General features: G+C 39.1%; 1 protein-coding gene across 1 annotated transcript in view; it reads right to left on the bottom strand.

Moving 5' to 3' along the window:
• Window positions 1-19,834, bottom strand: part of Ptprt (protein tyrosine phosphatase receptor type T) — a 688,872-nt gene that overhangs the window by 344,121 nt on the left and 324,917 nt on the right. Inside the window, exon 8 of the mRNA XM_048349408.1 lies at window positions 15,696-15,992. Coding sequence (XP_048205365.1) covers window positions 15,696-15,992 — 297 coding nt within the window. The remainder of the gene's footprint in view (window positions 1-15,695; window positions 15,993-19,834) is intronic.

A 19,834-nucleotide genomic window follows, 5' to 3' on the forward strand; every position in this document is an offset into this window, starting at 1 on the left:
TATGAATCCCCAACAGAACATGGCTAGTCCTTATTTCTGCCAACACTATTTAAAAAATTAAGTGCATGTGTGCATCCTTTTTAGAATACTGGAGAGTGCAGATTTTTTTTTCTGCTTAATTAGTCATTTGCATTGATTCTTTTAGGAACATGGTCTCTATACCCAGTGCTCTTTTTCTTCTATAGCTGTTTATTTTTGCTCATCTTTATCTTATCTGGATTTGTCACTGTCATTCTTTTTAAGTGCATTCTTTTTCTTGCAGAATGTGTAACTATATTTGCCAGGTTTTCCTTTGTTTTAAATTAGGTAGATAAAAACTTTTGATCAGTTAAATCTCTTATTGTTTTCTTTTTTCCCAGTCCTCCTCTTTGCAAATATTTTTGAGTGTGCATAATCAAAGAACTGTAGCAAGCATTGGGAATGCAATAACAAGAGAGATGTAGTCAAATTCTTGATAAATCTGTGCCCCAGAAAGGGGAAAAATTAAATAATTATAACAATTAATTGAAGTTGTCATCAAAACTCTATAAAATAGCCTATTCAAGAATAACAGCAGAGAAAAAATAGAATCTGGGATGTCAGAAGGTTGAGTGGCAAGTGAGACATGATGGATTAAGTGGAAATTTCAAAGGGCAAAAGCAAGAAATGTTGGAGTGTGGTTCATAGCTTTCTGAGGTCAAGGGTGGAAGGAGAGAAATCAGGTAGGCAGTTTCTGTAGTCACTATGGGGAGAAGGGACAGTAGCTTAGACCAAGGCAAAGGAATGTAGAAGTGAAATGGGCTGTGTAAGAGTTGTCATGCTAACTTACTATGACTTGGTGATGATTGATGATGGTGGCTTATGGGTATGGAGGAAGATAGAAGGGACATGTCATGGAGAGCCTCAGCACTTAGTTTTATAAAACTAAGCAATCAGGCTGTCGTTCATAAGACTGGATCTTAATGGAGGCCCAGTCTGAAGAGGAAGGCGGTGAGTTTGGGTGAGGAACTTTTCTTGAGATATATGTAAAACATACTCACTGGCTGGTTCAATGGCAGTTGGATATACAAAGACAGGTGCCAATGTCTGGAAATCAAAATCATGATCAGAAAATAGTTCTTGTAGAAGAGTACAGAGTGGAGGAGAAAAGGCAGGTGTGGGAGTCAGCTAATAGGAATTCTAGTCCAGTGTTAGGAGGTAAAACTCAAGGCAGTCTGCACTGCAATCAGAAAATGAGGTAGTTGAGATGCCCATATAGCACGGAAAGAAAGAGAGGAGCTCTGGAGAGACTGGTTAGCCATGATAGCTATGGCTGGGTTGTCAAGTACGAAATGATCTTTACGCTTATTCATTGAATTTAATGAACCTAAGGCTATTGTAAGCTTGCAGGTAATTTAGGGAGAATGCTAGCGTCACAAGCCATGGAGAGGATGAGAAAAGATTGGAAAGTAAGGTGAAACAAAGAAAAAAACTTGAGGGTGGAGAAGGTTCTGATGTGGAGGCAAAGGGGAGTGTTTAGGGTAGAGGCAGAGGAAGGTCTGCCCCGTGGAAGTTACGATGGTGAGTTTCAAGCTAGTAGAATGCATCTGCTTGATCTTTCTAATCAAGAGGGAATCCTCTTTCTCATCCCCGATCAAATAAATAGAAAACAGAGATAAATGATTATTTTATGACTTACTCTATAATTTATCCCTCTATTTTTTTTCTTTGTACACCTAACACTGTAACTTCATCTGCAATTTGTTTGGTAGGTTATACTCAGCTGAAATCTAACTACAGTTCTTTGCAATTTTCTTAGGACAATTACTTGACCAGTCAAAAAATTTCCCCAGTGATTTAAAATGCTGCCTAGCCATCAAGTTATTATTTGATATCCTCACATCTGTTTGGTGACTTTTACTGAGCTATAGTTTCCACTACGAGACTGTCTCTGTGTACCAGAGACAAGTTTTAGTATTTGTGAAAACAAGTCCTTTCATTATTCTTCTTTTGTAAAGTTTTCTGGGTTAGAACTATTCATTTATTCTTCCACAGGAACTTTAAAGTAATGGTAGGAAATTTCAAAATGACTGCAGAATTATTTTTGCCCCTTAATTCTTGTACTTTTCCTCCTCCTACCTCCTTCTCCATTCCCTTCTTTCTTTCATTCAACACCGTAAGTAAGAGTGAATTCCAGGGAAAGTAAAATTGACAAGAAAAAGCTTTTTAAAAAAATCAATGAAGTGAAAACTGCTCTTTTAAAATGACTTTCTTACTGTTCTTGTACCTATCTTAACCTGAAAGATTTGTTTGAGTGAGTGTTGGTCTTTGGGCAACACTAGGAATAGCATTGTTCTAAGACCCAGAGATTCACATGGAGATGGCTGTGTGACTATATCTTGTACTGACTCCTGTCCCTTTCCTCTCTCTTCTTTACCCCCTCCCTTTCCCTTCTTTCTCTCTGTCTCTCTGCCTCTCTCTCCCCCTCTTTCCTCTTTCTCTCCCTCCCTTCCTCTCTCCTTCCTTACCACCTTGCCAGTGTCTCCTCCTTAATAAATGTCTTCCAATAGGATACTTATCTTGGGAAATTTTTCTGCTTTGGAATAAATCAGAACTGAAAGTTTTATTTAGCAAATGCTTTTGTTCATTCTAAGGCCACAAGAGTATTTTCTTAAATTCTCATCAAAAGTTTTAAAGTTATGCCTTTAATAAAAATATCCTCAACCCATTTGCAATTGTATTTTAATACATATTATTAAGTAGGTATCAAAAGCTCTATTCTATCTCTCTAGCCTAGCACCATTTACTGAGAAAAGTTTAATCAATAGATCAAGTCTGTTACATTTTCCTTTTGTGAAAAGTTCATATATGTTCAGGTCCTATTTCTAAATTCCATTTAGCTTAATTGTTCTGTTATACCAATCCTGTGTTGAGTGGATACCATACAATTAACAATGAAAGAGTAAGCCCTGATATATATATATATGTGTGTGTGTGTGTGTGTGTGTGTATGTATGTATGTATATATGTATATATATGTGATGCATGTATACATACATATATATATTCATGCATGTATGTATTTATGTGTAGAATTTGGATGAACTTTCATATTTTTTATAACTTTTGAATTTTGTATTGGAATTTCTTGAACCAGTTGGGAGATAATTCATGACTTTTTGTTATTATATCTGTTGTAGGGAGCAGAGCTGACTCCATCTTTTTTTTTTTTTTTTTTTTTTTTGCCAGTCCTGGGCCTTGGACTCAGGGCCTGAGCACTGTCCCTGGCTTCTTTTTGCTCAAGGCTAGCACTCTACCACTTGAGTCACAGCGCCACTTCTGGCCATTTTCTGTATATGTGGTGCTGGGGAATCGAACCCAGGGCTTCAAGTATACGAGGCAAGCGCTCTTGCCACTAGGCCATATCCCCAGCCCTGACTCCATCTTGATATGGGAAACATGGTAGGAAATGTTGGGGGGAGTAGATTAGGTCTCAAAATTCTGCTTCTGTAAATGGCTTGCTTAACTTGTTTGTTGCTTGCTCTACCCCCTGCGTCAAGCCCCTACATCTGTGCTACGTTTTTACCTTTATAAACCCCAATTTGAGGACTATTCGGGGTCACGGTGGCAGCTCCCAAATCTGTGCTGTGTCCCTGGCTGGTCAGTTCATTTTTTTCTTCCCCAATAAATCCATCTTTTTTCTTGTGACTGTCTCTGAGTGGTGGACTCTTGGAGGGATGGGGATTCCCCTCCCTCCAACCCCGTAACATTCTTACCCCATAACAATATTGATATAATATTGGATTTGCCCATTGATAAACATAAGTTGTCTCTTAATTCAGCTTCTTGAGTGTCTTTCAGTGAGCTCTATCTTTTCTCTCTCCACATGTATAGAGATCTATAGATATGAACATCGATATTAAGTGGATATAGATAACTGTATAGTCAAATGTATTTATAAATACCTTACAGTTTATGGCTATTATTAGTAGCACCTTAAAGAAAATGCTGTCATATTTTCAGATGAATAGAAGTAGACTTTATTAGTGCTGACATCTTGGCAAACAACAGTATTGATTCCAATAATTTGTGTCCTGGCTTCTTTGGATTATCTATGTAAACAGTCATATAATTTGTAGTTAAGAAATAGTTTTGTCCTTTTCAATCTTCTAATTCTATTTTATTTTCTTGTCTTAAACCAAGGATACTAATACAAAATTTAATGGAAATAATAAGTATATGCCTTTTTCCAATGTTAAAGATAATGATGTTATTATTTTATCCTTGAGTATGGTATTTGTGGATTTCTTTGAGGTTATCTTTTATCAGGTTAAGAAGGTTAACTTTATTCTTGGTATTCATTGATGATTTGTTTTATAAATCATGCTGAGCTTAGCTGAATCCATTACAGCAATGGCATGTTTTTCTCCTTTCTTAGTATGTTAATACAGAAAATTACATAAGTGGATTTGTAAAAGTTAAGGCAATTTTGATTTCTTGAAATAAACTATATAGTATTTCCTTTTCATATATACAGTTTGGGATGATTCACTCATATTCTCTTTGGTGGTATTTGCATCTGATTTCTTGCTTCTCACGCTAAGCTTGTCTGGATTTGAAGCTTATAGTCATGTCTTGAACTGAGGACAGGAATTTCTACTTCTTCCTCTCTTAAAAATATGTAATCAAGCCTTGTGTTAAAGATTATAAAGTTATTGCTCAATTGCATTTAAAATCCCACTTGGAATGGATGTTATCTTTGTTAGAAAGTTTACTAATTGCATTTTTACGCTTGTGGAAATACATAGGGATGTTTTTCACCATTTGAGCTGGGTTTGTACAATTTATAATTTACCAGGGATTTTCCAGGTCTCCTAAATTTCAAATATCCTGGTATAACATTATATATAGTAATTTACCCTCTCTGTTCTTTTCATGGTGAAATAAACTCCATAAAGTGCATAAGAGAAATAAACAACCCATTATTTTAGCAAACTTAATTCTATGGCCTTGCTTTTCTTTATAGGTTTTACTCTTTAAACATGCACCTACAGGGCTGGGAATATGGCCTAGTGGCAAGAGTGCTTGCCTGGTATACATGAAGCCCTGGGTTCGATTCCTCAGCACCACGTAAATAGAAAAAGGAAGAAGTGGTACTATGGCTCAAGTGGCAGAGTGCTAGCCTTAAGCAAAAAGTAGTCAGGAACATTGCTCAGGCCTTGAGTTCAAGCCCCAGGACTAGCCAAACAAACAAACAGCAAACAAAAAAAAAACAAAAAATACACACCTAGTAAATAGTTCTGAACTCTTTTACAAAGATCAGAATGGGAGAAATAAGGTCTTTACGATGTTAACTTCCATTCATGAACATATTCTAGTCCAGCATTATTTAGACATTCTCACTTGAGAATGCATATTAATGTCTTCATTGTGTTAAAAATCGTTTTTCTTGTTCCAATTCTTTGGGATATTTATTATTTTTCCTTATCAGAGGCAGAGCCATTGAGCAAGCTGCCCAATGGCTTGAAGTCTCTATTCATGGTTCTTTTATCTCTTTTATAATTTACAAAGTTCATTATTGTAGCAATCAACAGAATGATCTTTCAGCTTCAGAAATGTCCTCTACATTCTGTTTTCAACATAGTGATCTTATTAAATCACCTCAGTCCATCCTATCGAACCCTCTAATGATTTTTCATGCCACTGAGATTAAAAAAAACAACAACAAAAACTCAAGGTTTACAATGACTCTCTAGGCCTCCAGGTGACCAGAAGTTCCATTCTCAGAGAATGCCATTGAATAGTGGTAGAGAAAACACATATTTGCTTTGTGGCAAGCATCTAAGTAGGCATGTTATGTATATTAACATATTAAATCCTCATAGCAACCAGCAAAACAGCTAAGGTCTGACCCTCACTTTAAAGTAAGGAACGGGATCCGCAAATCCATTAAGTCCTTTGCCATGCAGAAACTCTTCATTTTTATGCAATCACATTTATCCAGTCTGTCTTTGATTTGCTGTAATTCCAGTTAGTTAGTTTCAATCCATGCCAAGGACCCCTAGGGGATCCCCTATCCTTTCCTGTAGTATTTTCATAATATCTGTCCTTACATTGAGGTCTTTGATCCATTTGAAATTGATTCTGGCTCAAAGTGATATATGAGGATCTATTTTCAGTTTTCTGTATGTGTTTACTTAGTCAATTTTGCCAGCACCATTTGTTGAACAGGCTGTTTTTCTTCCATCCTGTGTTTTTGGCCCCCTTATCAAATATTAGGTGGCTATAGGTTTGGGGGTTCATTTCTGGGTCTTCTATTCTACTCCATTGGTCCTCAGGCCTGTTTTTGTGCCAGTACCAAGCTGTTTTTATTTCTATGGCTTTTTAATAGAGTTTGAAGTTTGGTATTGATATTCCTCCAGCACTGTTCTTTGTGCTAAGGATTGTCTTTGCTATTTAGGGTGTTCTATTATCCCATGTGAAATTCTGGATTGCTTTCTCTGTATCTTGAAGAATGTTGTAGAGATTTTGGTCATCAGACAAGGACTTCATATGTAAAATATACTTACATCTCAAAAAATTATACCTACCCCCAAAAAACAAGTCATCCAAGAAACAAAAATCCAAGTAAAAAATAGGCTAAAGATTAAAAGAGAGATTTCTCAGAAAGAATAGTAAGAATGGCCAATACATACATAAGGGGATGTTCAGTATCCCTGGCTATAAAAGAAATGCAAATCAAAATAATATTAAGATTCTACCTCACCTCAATTAGAACGGCCATTATCCAGAAATCTAACAATCCCAGATGCTTGTAGGGATGTGGCCAAAAGAGAATACTACTACACTGTTGGTGGGAATATAAACTTGTTCAACTGTTCTGGAAAACAGTATGGAGGTTCTTCAAAAGACTAAACATAGAGTGTCCCTATGGCCCAGCAATTTCATTCCTGAGCACTTATCCAATTGCCCACAAACCAGGCCATACTAAAGCTACTAATATAACCATGTTCATTGAAGCACAGTTTACCATAGCCAAGATATGGAATCAACCCTGATGTCCCTCAGTGGATAAAGGGATCAAGAAAATGTGGAATATGTACACAATGGAATTCTATGCTAAATCAGAAAGAATGATATTTCCCCATTCATAAGGAAATAGAAAACGTGAACAAAAATTATACTAAGCAGGGCTGGGGATATGGCCTAGTGGCAAGAGAGCCTGCCTCGTATACATGAGGCCCTGGGTTCGCTTCCCCAGCACCACATATACAGAAAACGGCCAGAAGGGGCGCTGTGGCTCAAGTGGCAGAGTGCTAGCCTTGAGCAAAAGGAAGCCAGGGACAGTGCTCAAGCCCTGAGTCCAAGGCCCAGGACTGGCCAAAAAAAAAAAAATTATACTAAGCAAAGTAAGCCAGACCCAAAGAAACCTACATTGCATGGTTTTTCTCATTTGTAGTACATATAAATCTACAAGTAAACACAATGGATGGTAAAAGACAAAAAATTACACTTAAGGCATGATAAATTAAATAGGACTCTAAACATTCACACACTGAGACCAAAGGAGGATATTCTTAGGAGAAGATCATGAAGGCTCAATAGCTATTTGTATATGATCATATAAAATGATGTTTGTCTAAATGAACTCTAAGAAATGGAAACAAGAACTTTTTTATTTTACTTTTTATAATTTTTTGTTTTGCTTTTCCTTTTTTAACACTGTTTCGATTTCTGTGCTTTCTGTCTTGTATGCAAGTTTATCTGATTTGATGAGGGTAAGGGAAGCACAGAAATGGAACAAAGGGTGAACTAATTCAGCAATGATACTCACCAGAAACTATGTTGAAAATAAACTATACAACCTGGGGGAGAGGGGTTTGGGAAGGGAAAAATGGGAGAAAAAGCAAGAGGTGACACTGTTCAAAAAGAAATGTACTTATTACTTGACTTATGTAATTGTAACTCCTCTGTATATCACCTTTACAATAACAAATAAATTTAAATAAATAAATAAAAATCAAAGAAGTGAGAAAAGAACATAGAGCCCAGCATTCTAGCTTCACCCCATGATCTGAATCTTTCTCTGATACCACCTTCTAGATTAAATGATGAAAATGTGCATTTTGATTCAAGATGGAGATATAAACACTCTACTTAAATGGTATTATCAAAGAAATAAAGGGACACACATTCAAATTTTCTCTAAGAAGTATGAAAGGATATCAGACACCCACATCAAAAGGAACTAATGTGGAGGACAAAGATAGGAGAAATGGAACCACATGGAAAGAAAGTTCTCCAGGACACAAGAAGAAAAATAAATCTAACCATTTCCCATGCTTAATCTATTAATTACTATTAGTATTAATCACTAGTAATTTTTCTATTAATCAGTATTTTTCTATTAACATTAATATTTCTATTTATCTTCTACTAAAAGAAGAATCAATCAAAAGATTATCATAATAACAAGCTAAGCTTCCTTTTTGCACAAAAACAGTGACACTCATTACAGACAATAGATTGTATAATTCTGGGTTTCAGATCTGACAAAGGTCGAAGAGTCAAAGTTTTAGACTTCAGCCACTAAGAAAATGGGGTTGACATTAATTGAGATGGAGAAGACAGTAGGAAAGGAACTTTGGTGTTGGTTTAGAGATGATTAGCAGCTCTGTGTTAGATGTGTTTGATTCTCATAATCCACAAGCAATTCAGATAGAGAAGTGAGCAGATAGCTGGAAGGGCTAGAGAGAGACCTGCTTGGCCTACAGATAACAACTGGAGGAATTATTAGCATATGATGGATTTTGAAGCCAAGAAATTGGAGGAAATAATTAGGAAAATGAATGCAGATCCATGTTCAGCAAGCTGTGGCCCTTGGGTCATAATCCAACCAGCTGCTTCTTTTTGAAAATAAATTTTTTATTGGATGACTCCCACACCTAATCATTTATATATTGTTGCAGGCTGGTTTCCTGTTACAATGGCAGAAGTGAGTTGCTTTCAGAGATCATCTGGTATAAGAGGACTATGTTTGAAGATCTGGCCAACTTTCAGTATAGATGTGAAAAGAAAGAGTCCCCAAAATTAGGCCAATAAGTTGTGATGTTTAAAACAAGGTGGCAAAAGACCAGAAAGAGGAGGTGATGCTGAAGGAAAGAGGAAATACAGAAGTATGCAATGGCCTGAAAATTAAGTTTAAAAAAATTTACCACTTGTTCTAAATGTTGCCAGTTCATTAAACAGTAGTACATGACTCTGAATGATGGCAGTAAATCTGGTACAGTCCCTCATGATCTTGAAAAAGTACCTTGGTGTCTTCCTACGGATTTGACTTATTGATAGTGAGCTCTTCAAAAGAGGTAAAAAAAGAAAAGTGTGGGGGTGGGCAATGGTTAGAATGGGGCATATAGAAAACAATGGGTAAGACAGGAGCTTGAAGAGGAGACAGAGCTGGGTGTTTTATGTGTATGTTGTGATAAGTATGATGGCTTACCAAGAGGAATTTTGATGGAGGGTAGACAGCGGACAAATGCTGGAATAGTGACATTTAGTAGGGAACTAGGAATAGGGTTTGGTACAGTATGTGGAGGAAATAGCCCTTATTCAGAAAACAAATATGTGAATAAGATGTGAATGATAGGAAATTGGAAGACTTCAGTTTGCTCAGTGATATAAGCAACAAGCTCATCAAGTCTGAAAACAGGATGGAGGTGCTAGAGTTGTGAAGCCAGAGGAGAAGCATTCTCTAAGACAGCACAGGGTTGACTGAGTTATGGAAACATGATGTCACTGAGTAGGTGCCCCTGCTGGAGTAGGGGAAGCCAAGCTAGTGTTCTGTGGCCGGTTGTATAAAGAAGGACCAGGATAGGTGGGGAATCACACTGAAAGCAAGGTTGTGAGTATAGGGAAGTGCGAATTGGACTAAGCTGCTGCAGGAGAATGCAAAAGGAGCAAAACGATTATTCAAGGAATTGAACCTTGGAAGGGAGAGAAGTAAAGGCAGAGAATAGGTGGCAGATCTCAGTGGGATTGGATTTTGGGGAGTTTCTGAACTTGATGATAAAGGACAGATGTGGTCCGAGTAAGATGTGTGTAATTCAGATTTCATAGGTATTAGATATTAAAAGTGGCCCCTTGCACATGACAAATAGAAGTTTTGCACCAACCCTTGAGTAGGCTTTTTGTAGCTTCATGTTATAATGTATGTATAATGTCTTTTTTTCCCCACACACACAACTTCCACTCTTGGCAGAAAGTGAGTTGAAGAACTTACATGCAGACTCATAGATTATGGAACCCAGAGCTTGGTGATATTATTACTTCCATTTTACAGATGGGGGATTAATTTGTCCAGAATGAAAGTGATTTAATCAAGATGGCTTAACAAAGAGAAGACTAAGGTCTGGATAGAACTTGGATTTTCTGTTCTTGAGTAATTCCTTCTATTACTTGATAGGGTCCCTGGAGAGGCTAAAAGGTGATCATAGCACCCAAAAGTGGCAGAGTCAGGCCAAGGTTCTTTCCACTCACCCAATTACCATTCTATTGTTCCAGATATCTTCCAATGATGTGAACTGACTTTCCTTTTATTAAATAGGGCATCTCTTTCTCTCGTTCCCTCTCTCTCTCTGTGTCTCTAACTCCTTCTTTCTTTGTCTCTCATTTTCTCTATTTCTCTCTCACCTTACTGGGAAAATAACTTTGTGATGAAAGATTCCTTTTTTTTTGTTTTATCTTCTAATTTTGTGCCTCTTTCCTATTCTTTTCTCCTTTGTAATTCTTTAATGAACCTACATTTTCCTTGTCCACAATTTCATTTCTTCTCCTATCTAACAGCACAGAACTTTCCATCCTTTTGACAGAGTTCTACAACAAAGGTTAATTACTTTATAATTTCATTCTCTCTTTTTTTAAAAAAAAAGCAGACTAAAATTGCTAATTTTAACTGTGCTTCTTGTCAGTAGGTTCATGTAAATTCACTGTAATTAAACCAGATGTTTTCTTGTGCCTTAAAGTCAGGTGGTAATTTCAGGGAAATTTTCACTTCAACATAAAGGAGGATAATGTAACCAAGGGCAGTTTCTCATTGCTCTTTTCTTTTCTTCTCCCTTCCCCTTCCATCCACTCTCTTTCTCTCTCCTCCCCTCCCTCTTCTTCCTTCTTCTTTCTTTACCTTCTCTTTACTTCCATATCTGAAAAGTAGGGTTCATGATGGGGTAGTTACAAAAAAACCTAATGCAACATATTCAAAAGCATAGGATTCTCCTTAAGACAGTAGGAATTTCTCACCCTGTTTTTTCTATTTCATATAATTTTCTGTCCTCTCAGTTTCAGGGGTCATTTTGTTAGTTAGATGGTTGATTGTTCATTATAGAAATTTGGAAACAACTTAAGAAAAATCAAAGTAACTTAAGAAGAAGGCACCAGATGATGTGAGTCTTACAAGGAAACCTCAGAGAAATTTAAATGAGTTCAATCTATTCATATTTTCTAATCTTACTGAAGGAACTAAGACATAGTGGTAAGCTCCTAAGTCATTCACTAGCAGCTCTCAAGAAAGAAAAAAGCAATTAAGTTGTTTGCCAGTTACCATGGTATAAATATTCCTACCATGCCTGGTTTCAATAATAAATGAATTAGAGAACTTGAAAGTGGGAAAAGATAGTAGTGATGAACTTTAGCAAGTCAGTATGAGTTAGTTTGGGCATGGCCATAAGACATCATACATATCCCAACTTGCTAAACAGTGTCCATGCATGTGACACCTTAGTATCATGAAAGAGACATGGATTTCAGTGTCAAATATTCTTTCATTAATTGAGTTATTAGACACAATTACTGAGCACACACTACAGGCTGGTATCTATCTTTGTGCTAGGGAGCACAGAGCAATGAACAAAGCAAAAGTTTCTGTTCTTAAGAATCATATATTCCTTTCAGAGAGCCAAACAACGAGCAAAATCAGTAAATGCATAGCATGTTGTGGTGGAATATAAAACGGGGAATGTTGTAAGGGAGGCATGTATATTTGGCACTCATGCAGAGCCTGATGGGTAAGATTTGGGGATCTATTAATTCCTTTGCTGCACTCTGTAGATGAAAGATAAACAGGAAAGGAAAGGAAGGGAAGGGCAGGGAAGGGAAATAAAGGAGAGAGAAAAGGAGAAAGAGAAAGGAGGAAGAAAGGGAGAGAGGGAAGAGAAAAAGAAAGGAAGGAGGGTGAAAAGGAGAAATAGGAGGAAGGAAAATTTACTCTTTGCAAAATGACCTGCAGGAAAGACAAGTCAAATGTGAATGAAGATGGTTACCTTCTTGGTGTGGATAGGAGTTGCATAAAACGATAGATATGTTGATAATATTTCTCTGCATGTCCCTTCTATGCACTTTTGAATTAAAAGAAACAACTTTTTTGTCTGTTGGGAAAAAAAGTTTAATGAGGGAGGGAAGAAATCTTAAAATTGAAATAAAAAAACTTAATCAGATATTAATGTAATATTGGAGCCATAGGAAGAAAAACAATGAGGTTTCCAACACAGTGCTTTGACTACGTATCCTCAGTGCAACACAGCCTAGCAACAGGAAAGTTAAAATCTTTAACTTGGCAGCCTTCTTGTTTGTTGATGGGATTGGGTGATTTTTTGGCTATTTTTTTGTGAGTGTGTATGTATTTCAGGATGCATGAAATATAAAAAAAAATAGGTGAATGTTGAGAGTCAGATCCTCATGGGAAGAAAGAAGACATATGAGGACAATGTGTCGACCAACTGGAACTGGAGGGACTGGATTTGAATCAGGATTAGCATGTGGTTTAAAATAAGTAAATTACGTTCTTAGCTTGGTTCTACTGGGAGAGAATGGAGGCACTATTGACCCATTAAGCACATACCTAAGATGTTTATCTTAGAACCAACATTCTACCACCAACTGAAAGCAAAATAGAAATCCCTAAAATAGTGATTGACATGAGGGCTGGCCAGTGACAGTCCAAAGATAGCTTAGAAATGGCACATGTCAAAAGACCTCACAGTAAGCCCTAGCCACCTGAGTAGACAGAAAGATAATAATAATGTGGAATTTTGGCAGGCCAAGTTTAAAGTGACCAAGGAATCAAGAAGAATACCAAATACCAGGGAAAAGATAAGGAGACCACCTTAATATGCTGTTCATCCTTCCAGGCTTCATGTTTTCCACTGAAAAATCTTGGCTGTAGTCTGGCTAAAGTAGAAGGAAGACCATGCATTAAGAGGGCTGTGGTTTTGTCAGAGACATTTGTGGAAGTGAGAGAAAGAAAAAGAACAAAAGGGAAAAAAACCCAGAATCTGTTTTGGTGCTTTTTAACACTGGCTTACCAGATGAAGCAAAAGTGATGTAGGGGCCAGGAGCTCCTCTCCCTTACAGTAAGTTACTTCATGGGCTCTCAAAGGTCCTGTGGTGATGAAATGGCAAACTCTACAAATTCCTCCCAGAAGACAATTTTGAAGAACAGATGAAAGCAAGCATAGCTCTGGGGAGCACAGTTTGGGAGGTTGCCCTGTGACTTCTGGGCAGTTTAGAACTGGGCCACACCCCATCCATAGTTTGTCTTCATTGTGAATGATGTCTCCAGAAAATGCAGATGGTGCTGCTTCCCTTTTTAGGAAGAATGGAGACTAGCTCATGGACAGATTTGTAGTTCTTGACTGTAATGTCATCTATTGTGAAGGCTGTGACTTGAGGATTGTGTGAGTCATGGGTTCAAGACCAGCCTGGGTAAAAGATATAAATGACATTTCCACAAATAAACATACAAACAAATATACCAAAAAAACCCAAAACCTTCCAAAGGACTCTAAATTCTGTGAAGACCTCCTAATGGTGTAGGGGCTCAGTCCCCAGAAGAGTTACAGAACCAAGGCCTGGTGTCTTGTATGCTGGTGTTTTTAATGTGGTATTGTTCTCATATCTACTAGAAAAGAGCTTGATGTTTTACTAATGATGCTTACTATAAATTTAATATCAAAGCACTGCTGCTCTCTCATTGCTTAGAGAAAGACTCTATGGTTTATGTCTTTTTCTCCTGGTGACAATAAGGAAGGGAGAAGAGTTCGGACATGCCTTAAAGCTGTTGCTCATGGAAGCCATCTTGAGAGAGAGTTCAAGGTAGGCTGACCACCTGAGCACATATCTGAGCTGCTTCTTAGCCATACCCGCTGATTTTTCAACAGTGTCTCCTCCTTGTTCAGCATTAGGGGATCCTGTGAGAATGTCCGACACTACTACTCCCTCTGTCTCTCCAATCAGGACCAGAGCACTCTGCCATTCCTTCAGAGGTTATGCAAAATACCAGATAGCAGATACTCAAGCCTGGGGAGAGAGGTGTCCTCCAGTAGCTAGGTGATTTCTAAGTTGTTGATACTCATTGTAAGTTGATTCCAAGTTGTCTTTTTCTTTTTGAATGTAATGATCAATTAACCAACCAATTAACACACATACACACATACCCCCCCCACAAAACCACTGGAAACTGAGGGGCAGAAAATGCTCTAGACAAGAGATTCCTATAAGAGGAAAAGTTCCTGCTGAGTTGGGAAAGATTCCTGCTGAGTTGAGGCAGAATCCTCTGCTTTTGGATATGCTTCATTGCTTTCCCCCCTAACTACTGCCCAAGTTCACCATCACAAACCCCACTTTTCAGAAATGGAAAATAGAAGAAAGGGGAGAAAGACCAGGAGAAAAGATAGATGGGATAAAAGGAGAGGAGAGGGAAAAAGAACAATGAGGAAAGCTTCTCTTGGTAACTCTGACTTAGTGAAGATGCATTAGACATAATCTTTTTGTAGCCACCATCCCTTTTAATATGCCATAACCTATAAGGCAGGTACTACCATTGAGTCCTTTTTATAGATGAGGAAAAAGAGGCACTAAGTGTTAAAGAGCTGGCGGTACTTGGCTCCTGAGTACACCTTTTCCAAGTGTGTACCTGCTGAAGGAAAGGGATGTACAATGTTGTAATCATGGGAAGTTCTAGCTCCCTCTTGTGATTTGGAACACAGGTGATACACAGAGAGGATGCACAGAGCGTTAAGGAGCTGAGAGCTCCCTATGGACTCTTGTTACAGCCAACCTTTGCTGGATTTGGTCAGAGCTACCCTTGCATTTCCCTCCTTCCTGTTCCCAGTCTTCCCTGGGGGAAACATCCTTATTCAATTATTTGCCTATAAATCTCAAGAGTCATATTCTAAGACTAAAGTAGATACACAAGCCAAGGACAGCCTGGCTGGTGGGATAAGTGAAAGAAAGCCATGGAGTATAGTTTCTCATAGAAGTCTGAGATTAGGCCGTATTTTAAAATACAGCCAGGTGCATTCTCAATACCTGCCACTTTGTGGTGTGTGCTAAGCTTTCTGTATGTATTTTATTCAATGAGAATGCTGGGCATTTTAATATGTGTTTTATTCTTGCATAGAAATGAGTTGTCTGACTTCTAGTGTCGACATGTTTAAATAACTGGGTATACCTCACCTCCTCTCCTTCAGGAGGAACTGAGGAATTAAAGCTTGGGGGGAGAAGGTCGTAGAAAGTAAGGTGAGGGTGGGTGCACAGAAGGGCCAACCGTGAAGATCTGCATTGAGCCCTCCTGCATTCACAATCTAAATGGTCCTTCACAGAAGATTCTGGGGAAAGGGAGAAAGCTTCCAGAGGCAGGGAAAAATGGAAACGTCATCCCCAGTAAGCCCGATCCCCTTGCTCACCATCCTCCTCCGTCTGCACCACCAGCTCCTCACTCTCCATTCGGCCCTCAGGGTTGGACAGCAGGAGCCGCAGCCGGATGGTCATGAAGGGCCGCAGACCCCGTAGGGTGTAGTGGGAGGAGGTCTGGATGACCTCCTCGGCCTCATACTGCTGCTGGTTGAACACGTACTGGTACTGCACAGTCAGGTTGTAGCTGTGGCAACGAGTCACAGCATAGCCAAAGGGTTCCCACTGCAGGGTCAGCTGCCGGGCTCGGATGTCCACGATCTCTACATTCTGTGGGCCATGCACAGGGTCTGCAAAACACACATGAGAACAAAGATGCCATGAGGCGAACAGCAGAAAGGCAAATGGATGAGAGGAACAAGAGCAGACAACTCCTCTGCTACATGTATCTCAATAGTCACGTGCAGTGAAATTTTCATAACATTTTTTTCTTTAAATTAATTTCCTTTTCTTATTTAAGGATGTATATTAGGGAAAACATGAATATATGAAGCAAACATATAGATCACTTGTCAAATAACTGACAGCTATAAAAAATGTAAAGTGGTGCTACTCTTAGGGGCTCACCAGGGTAGCACAAAGAATCATCCTGTACATAACTAACTATACATGCAGCACTTCCAGGACATACTTCCTGTGTACCACCAACTGTACACACAACACTTCCTGGATATACTTCCTATGTACCACCAACTACATGTGACACTTCTTGAATATACTTCCTATGTACCACCAACTGTACATGTGACACTTCTTATATATACTTCGTATGTACCACCAACTGTACATGTGACACTTCCTGGACTTCTTATGTACCACCAACTGTACATATGACACTTCCTGGATATACTTCTCATGTACCACCAACTGTACATGTGACACTCCGGGATATATACCACCGACTGTACACAGGACATCTTCAGGATACACTTCCTGGGTACCACCAGCTCTACACATGACACTTTCTGGATATACTGATCAGGATGACTGCTAGAGCTGTGGCTTGCCTCCTTATATTTACTTCAACCACATCCTCTCTTCCTGGAGATCAGCCATCTCTCCTCCATTAACAGAATCCAGATGCACATGTTGGAAGTAGAGTCGCATTCTTGACTGACCATACCCATCGATCCACTGTGCCCCATGGACTCTGCTTCTGTTTCATTGTTAACTCCATGCAAGTCCTGCATCCTACAGAAGCTCTTCATGCTTCTTCCTCCTTCTTCTACTTTCTCCAGTAGAATCCTCCCAACAGCTCTGACCAGACTCTTTTTTTTTTTTTTTTTTTTTTTTGCCAGTCCTGGGCCTTGGACTCAGGGCCTGAGCACTGTCCCTGGCTTCTTCCCGCTCAAGGCTAGCACTCTGCCACTTGAGCCACAGCGCTGCTTCTGGCCATTTTCTGTATATGTGGTGCTGGGGAATCGAACCTAGGGCCTCGTGTATCCGAGGCAGGCACTCTTGCCACTAGGCTATATCCCCAGCCCCTGACCAGACTCTTAATTCCTCAATGCTGTCGCCCATCCATCTGTACTTATTGATCTATAATATCAGCTGCCTTTTACTTTTTCATTATGTGTTCTAGCCTAATTTCTGTATTGTTATTATAAAAGTCATGTACAAAGGGGCTACAGTTACAGAAGTCAGGTAAAAAGTAAATTTATTTTGGGACAATGTCACCCCTTCCTTCACTCTCTCCCATGTTTTTCCTCCTGTTCCCACCCACAAGTTATATAGTTCATTTTCTACATAGTGTCTAGTGAGTACGACTGTTGTATTTGATCACTCTTTGTCCCTCCATGTATATGCCCACTTTGCCATTCCAAAGATAGATAGGAAAAAAAAGCAAAAATGGCAAAAACAACCTTCTTGTTTCCATTTCTTGGAGTTCATTTTAATAAATATTATTTTATACGATCAAATACACATAAACATCGCACCTTTATGTTCTTCTCCTAAGAATATTCTCCTTTGGTCTCATTGTTTGTGAATTCTGAGAGTGCCTTACCTTTTTATAAGTACTCTAATATTTATATTTTACACAAATTAAATAGATTTTTAATAAAACAGATTAAACAAATAAGGTTCAGGAAAAAAATAATCCCTTGGATAAAATGATAAAGCATTTGGTGTGGTAGGAACACATTTCCTTGTGTGAGAGACACACCACAAAATTTTCTGGCAAATTCTCTTAGCTGAGAATAAAACAGAGATTAAATGATCATAACTGCCCCCCCCACCTACAAGAAATTTCCAAACTATGTAGCTCCATTGTACCTACATTTTCTTTCATTTGCAAATTGGTGAGAGTAATTGCAAATCACTTTATAGCAAGGGATGGAGGAGTCAAACATTTGTAAGGATTTGAGATATTTGTAAGGCAGTTGGAATTGCACCTGGAAATTAATAAATACACCATGCATGATAAGTGTGGTTTGTTTTGTAATAACAGGGATAGTAATCAAAATAGGGCTAGCTAGGATGGCACAATCCTGTAATGCCAGCTACTTCGGAGGCAGAGATTGAGAAGCTGGTAGTTTTAGGCCAGCCCCCTCTCTGAAATATAGCAAGATTTCCCCTCAACCAGTAAGCCAGCATGGTGGCACATGCATATGATCCTAGCTATATAGGAAGTATAAGTGGGAGGACCAAGGTCTGAGGTCCCCTCCCCCCCCAAAAAAAGATCACATTCAAACAAAACAGCTAAATCACTGAAAGGCTGGGCATGTAGCCAAAGAGTTAGAGTGCCTGCTTAGCAAGCATAAGACTCCGATTCAAACTCTAATACCACACTCAAAAGAAAAAGCAAAGCTCACAATAGCAATAGTACTTTGTATGTTGTATTCACCCTTAACCTAATATAGGCACACTAGGTGAAATTAGCCATCTATAAGAGCGTGGGCCAAGGAGTCCATTGTCTATTCTAGCTGTTTTCTCTCAGAGCAGGTAAGGGATAGCACCTGACTCTACACTAATGTGGAAGGGGCTCTTGGTGGAAGTTGAGTCTCCTACTCTTAGGAGGAAAATGTACCATGTGTCAGCGATTAACCAAGGAACACATATCACAGAAACATCTGAGAGCTTGGCCAGCCAGCTCAGAGCTGCTCACAGGGCTGCAGGCATGAGGTTGCTGGGAGGGTGAGGAGCTGTGGGTTTTAACTTAGTACTCCATAGTCACCTTTACAGACTCATTGTTCGTGTTCACAAGTTCTTTGTTAGAAAGGCAAGCCAGTGTTTCAAAAGCAAATGGATGAGTTTGAGAAGGGGACATTAAACAAGCTGCTTCTGCAAGCCCATGTGGAACAAAAGGTAAGTACCCTGTATGTGGGAGCTGGGACCAGGCAGGCTTTACTGCTGCTGCTGCTTGGCCCGGGGTCCTACAGCAGCCTAAGAAGCAGTGAATACAGATATGCAGGTGTAAGGATAGTGAGAGCTGTTTGCTGAGGACATCCTGAGCACCCTCACCAGCCCTGTCCAACTGGAGCCTGTCCACTTGTACAGATGCCAAAACTGTTGGCAGCAAGGCTGCCTCCCCTGCCCAGAATGTCTCCAACCATCCCCTCCTGGGCACACCTTCAAAACCAATGCCAAACCCTGAAGAGATAACTACCACTCTCCTCCCTTCATGATTGTGTAAAAACAGGCACAGCTAAGGCTCATTTAAGCCCAAAGCAAAGACCACATTTTGTGAAGCATTTTAAAATGTACCATATTCCATGGGATGCATGAGTTTTGAGATCTCTGACGTGACCTTGAAGCACAAACAAAACAATACTGGACAAAACATCATTAGTGGGGCAACGGCCAAAGTATTGTTTTATCTCCTGAGTCATTATAGGAATCTGAAAATAAAGGACTGCCAGCCCATTTGACAGATGAGGAAACTAAAGTTCAAAGGGGCCCAGGGGCTTGTACAGAGTAGTAACTAATCATAAAAAAGGGCCTTCTGACCCCACACCTATTGTGCAAGGAAGGTAAAGGGCTTCAGTAGGCATCTACTGAATGGATGTGTGCTGAATTTCATAGTTCTCACAATGGCCTATGAGGAGACATCACTATTAGTGTATAAGAACAAACCAAGACTCAGTGAGATGCAATGATGGATCGAAAGTCACATTGCGAGACACAGAGCTAG

This window comes from Perognathus longimembris, chromosome 6 (assembly GCF_023159225.1).
Source record: "Perognathus longimembris pacificus isolate PPM17 chromosome 6, ASM2315922v1, whole genome shotgun sequence".
Taxonomy (NCBI): Eukaryota; Metazoa; Chordata; class Mammalia; order Rodentia; family Heteromyidae; genus Perognathus; species Perognathus longimembris.